Source organism: Octopus bimaculoides, chromosome 2 (assembly GCF_001194135.2).
Source record: "Octopus bimaculoides isolate UCB-OBI-ISO-001 chromosome 2, ASM119413v2, whole genome shotgun sequence".
In the NCBI taxonomy this organism is placed as follows: domain Eukaryota; kingdom Metazoa; phylum Mollusca; class Cephalopoda; order Octopoda; family Octopodidae; genus Octopus; species Octopus bimaculoides.
Genome location: NC_068982.1, coordinates 28,122,823 through 28,127,506, shown reverse-complemented (window position 1 = coordinate 28,127,506; position 4,684 = coordinate 28,122,823). Strand labels below are relative to the sequence as shown.

At 37.4% G+C, this 4,684-nt stretch overlaps 1 protein-coding gene across 1 annotated transcript in view; it reads left to right on the top strand.

Moving 5' to 3' along the window:
- Positions 1–2,393, top strand: part of LOC106872747 (cartilage oligomeric matrix protein) — a 130,240-nt gene extending 127,847 nt beyond the window's left edge. The window contains exons 23-24 of the mRNA XM_014919838.2: positions 634–773; positions 1,853–2,393. Of these exons, the coding sequence (XP_014775324.1) occupies positions 634–773; positions 1,853–1,899 (187 nt within the window). The 3' untranslated portion in view covers positions 1,900–2,393. The remainder of the gene's footprint in view (positions 1–633; positions 774–1,852) is intronic.
- Positions 2,394–4,684: the final 2,291 nt, after the last annotated feature.

Genomic DNA, 4,684 nt, shown 5'->3' with positions numbered 1-4,684 from the left:
GTGTGTGTGTGTGTGTGTGTGTGTGTGTGTGTGTGTGTGTGTGTGTGTGTGTGCATGTATGTCCTCTTCCGTTTTTAAATATTTAAATTCTTCCCCTGAGGAAGGGGCTAGGGGCTGGTTTCTAACAAAGATACAAAGCTGTATATATGTATGTATGCATGTGTGTATGTATGTATGCATGTGTGTATGTATGTTTGTATGTATGAGTGTGTATGCATGTATGTATGTATGTGTATGTATGCATGTGTGAATGTGTATGTATGTATGTATGTATGTATGCATGTATGTATGTATGCACGTATGTATGTAACATGTTAGGCCTCTTGATATACCTTAATAAAACCATTCTTCTTTATCAGCCCTGCTCTGAAAAGCCCTGTTTGGATCCTAAAAATAATACTGCATGGCACAACTATCGAAATCGTATCCTTCTTCAAATATCTGGGCAATAATCGACTAAACCCTCCCCTTAAAAGTGCTGGCCTAGTGCCAAAATCTGAAACCATTATTATAATTTGAGGGACACAAATATTATTGACGAAATTACGAATAAAATTTAGAAATCATAAATATATTACTATTTATTTTCAAAGTGAATATTTATTCATTTCTTTTTCTTCTTTGTTTTCCTAGGGTTATCTTCTATGAAAAATCTGAGCTGGTAGCAGATTCTGGAAACATTTATGATTTCACATTGAAAGGTGGACGCCTCGGTGTATTCTGCTTTTCTCAAGAAAATGTGATTTGGTCAGATCTTGTGTATAGATGTAACGGTAAGTTTTCGGCAAAAAATACGTTTTGGTTCCTTTTCCTAAAGTTGTAAATGAATAGTATTTTGCAAGTGGTTGTGTGGTTGAAAAGCTCGGTTTGCAATTGCGTGGTTGCGGATTCACTGGGCAAGTGTCTCCTATATCAGTGCCTTGTGAGTGGATTTGGTAAACGGAAACTGTATAGAGACCCGTCATGCATATATATATATATATATATATATATATATATATATATATACACACACATGTAGTATGTGTATGTATGTGTGTGTGTGTGTGTGTGAGAGAGAGAGAGAGAGTGTGTGTGTATGTGTCTGCGTGTATGTCTGCGTGTGTGTCCGGCTGTCTCTCTGTCACTCTGTGTGTGTTTGTACCCCATCATCGCTTGACAACCGATGCTGGTGTCTTTACGTCCCCGTACCTTAGCGTGTATGTATGTAGACGTCTGAATTGAGCCTAAGGCCCTTTTAAAAGATGTAGAGCTGCATGGTCTCACTCTCATTGAAGACACGCCGAAGCACCATCACAGATTGAGGGAACCTGGTTTTCATGATACGTGGGATATCACATGAGTTGTAAGCAAGCTACCTGTTATTATGGGTGTTGTGTAACTTGTCCTGGCAGAAGTTCTTTTTCTTCTAAGAAGAATCAGCTCATCCCCGGCTCAACATGATGTCTCAGCTTGTTCATGACCTTCTTTGTCATTGTCAAGCGGTTCTCCTTGGCCTTGGCAGTCAGAATTTGTCCCTTGCACCTCTTGTACGAGTAGTAGCGAAGATCCTCATTTAAGGCCAGCTTTATGGTGGCGACTCCAACACCCTTCTCTCTCGCTAAAACCTGGATTCCCTTGCTCGGATTTTCCATCAGTTTGTCATGTAGCTGTTGGATGAATTCGGTACTATATTTTTTATCAAAAATTTCTGGCCTTTTGCCTATTTTAGTAATTATTTTTATTTGATGGTTGGTTTTCTTAACTTTTTTTTTTTTACTAAATCTTAATTTAATATCAAAATTTCTTCTAAAGAAATACCAAAGCATTTATAGAGTCTATTTCAATATATGAATATTTTCTTTCTTTGTAGATTACGTTCAGGAAGAAGACAAGCATAATAGTGTTGGTAACAAGTGATGCGAATAAGAACATACTCCACAAATCTTTTTTTTTTTTTTTTACGTTTTTATTACATTTTTTTAATAAAGAGGAAACTTCAGATCGCTTTTCTTTTGCAAAGGCGCCTAAAAAAATCGACACATTTTAATTGTTACAGAAAAGTTTTAGGTGAATCGCACTCACAAACCATTAGAAACTTTATGCAAACGTAACTTTTATATACAAAGTGGGATGATTAATTACTTCATTTAATTCATTTTTATATAATTATTCATTTTATGTTTTGTTGGTGGTTTCTTTTTTTTAAATATTTTTTTCCGATTACAATAAACTGAAACGCTTGATATGAATTCTTTCAGTTTTATTACATAAACAGTACTCGTTATTGACTTTTTAACGGGACCAACTTGATAAAGATAAATATAAGATTCATATGAAAAGAGTGTCATGTGTCAATTTTTTTTTTTTTTTTCTGTACTAATGTTTGTGAATAAATATTATATAGAATACTTCGTAATTTGTTTTATCGTGTATTCACTTCTCTATGTGTGTTTAAATTGTCTTTTCTTTTTCCGAACACTGACTCAGCTGAAATTGCTGAACTGACTACAGTAAGATGGAGCTTCTTAGGTGGCGGGAAAGTCCCATTTAGGGGAAAGAAATTCTTAATTTCAAACCTGTGGAGGACCTCGTTCTGACAATTCCTACGATGACTTTGATACTAAATTTTAACGACCCTGCTGTTCCTTTGGATCCATGAGTAACGTAGAAAGGAGAGACATGCTGTATGGACAACAACCAGTCCTCTATACCATACTGCCCAGGCTTGGATCCTATCAAACACCCTCTACTGGAAAGACAGAACTGGACAACACCCCGGAGAGAACATTCGGCGTCGCATCGGATTGTTGTCATAGACAATGCTGTTCCAGTGGGGCGAACAACTACTACCTTCATCCATCGTCCTTAATGAGAGACGAAGGAAAGCAAACGTATTAAAAGAGTAGTCTATTATTATCTACTGTCCTTCCTATTTGTTGAAACATGTGGCTCAGTGTGTTGGATTCATGATCATAAGATAGTGGTTTCGATCCCTGGGCCGGACGATGCATTGTTTTCTTGAACTAAACACTTCATGTTGCTCCAATCCACCCAGTTGGTAAAAATAAGTATCTCTGCGACGGAGCGATGTCCGTCCAGGAGTTGGAGCGGGAATGTACATGCCACAGAATCCGGTAAAACAGGTTTTCAACCCTATGACATGGTAACGACCTTTGATCTTTTTTTTTTCTTTGTCCTTCCTATTTAAGATGGTAGAATGTAATGATTTGAGGCAGGTTGAGTGACTGTTTGCTAGCTAACCCTTGTGTGAAATGAAAACGAAAGACTGCTGTTACAGATAGAGTTGAAGGACGAAAGAACTGGAAAAGGAAGAAGACCAATAATATTCTGATAGTTTAGAAATGATGAAGACTTTCCACAGCCTCTATATTTTTCTGACACATTTTCTCCATATATATTTTTTCTCAGTTTGTTTTTATCGCTTGATCTTGGGCTGCTACAATTAGGCGCTCTGTTTCTTTTTCTAATTTCCCCTTTTTTAACTCTGCTCAGGTTTTTTTTTTTTCTTTTTTCTTTTTTTTTTACATATGTCTTGAGTAGCTCTCAAAAATTGGCCATGCAGAATTTTCTCTTCGATCTGTCTGACGTGCTCACTTTTGTATTTCATTCTTGTCTTTTTCTCCTATTACGCGCTTTCATCACCTGTTCTTTCTTAACTATCTTTAGTAGTTTCTTTGTGCTGCTCTATATATACTCTACTAGACTTTTTCTTTCTGTCTGTACACATTCTTCTACTGCTATTAAACCCCTTCCACCCTGGTTTCTCCTTAAGTACAGCCGGTTGATATCAGCTTTCGGATGGTGGGCTCCATACATCGTCAACAACTTCCTAGTTTTTCTGTCAAGTAACATTATTTCGTTTCTGGTCCAGTCTATTAGTCCAACTTTATATCTGATTAAGGGTACTGCTTTTGGATTTATTGCTTAAATGAAATTTTTGGAATTCAGCTTTGACTGCAAAATTTTCTGACTCTCCTTGTGTAATCTCTACTGGTAATTTGTTTCATTTCTTCATTTTTTATCTCATCTACTTCCAGTATTCCCAACTACTTATACCACTGTCCTCTCTCAACCGCTCTCTTTGTTTGCCCATCTGGCATTACAATTCCCTATTATTATTATTATTGTTGTTGTTGTTGTTGTTGTTGTTGTTGCTGTTATCATTATCAACGGTGAGGTGGCAGAATCGTTAGCAACTCTGGATAAAATGCTTAGCAGTATTTCGCCCGTCGCTACGTTCTGAGTTCAAATTCCTCCGAGATCGACTTTGCCTTTCATCCTTTCGGGATCGATAAGTTAAGTACCAGTTGCGTATTGGTATCGATTTAATCGACTGTCCCCCTCCCACAAAATTCCAGGGCTTGTGCCTATGGTAGAAAGGATTCTTAAGGCGAGCGAGCTGGCTATCGTTAGCACGCTGGACAAAATGCTTAGCGGCGTTTCGTCCGTTTTTACGTTTTGAGTTCAATTTCCGCCGATACTGACTTTGCCTTTCATCCTTTCAGGGTCGATGAAATAAGTACCAGTCAAATACTGGGATTGATCTCATCGACTTCCCCACTCCATTAAAATTGTTGCCTCGTGCCATAATTTGAAACATATGACGACCAGCTGATAAAATCGTTAGTATGCCGGAGAAAATGCTTAATGGCATTTCTTCCAGTTTCGCTTTTCTGAGTAT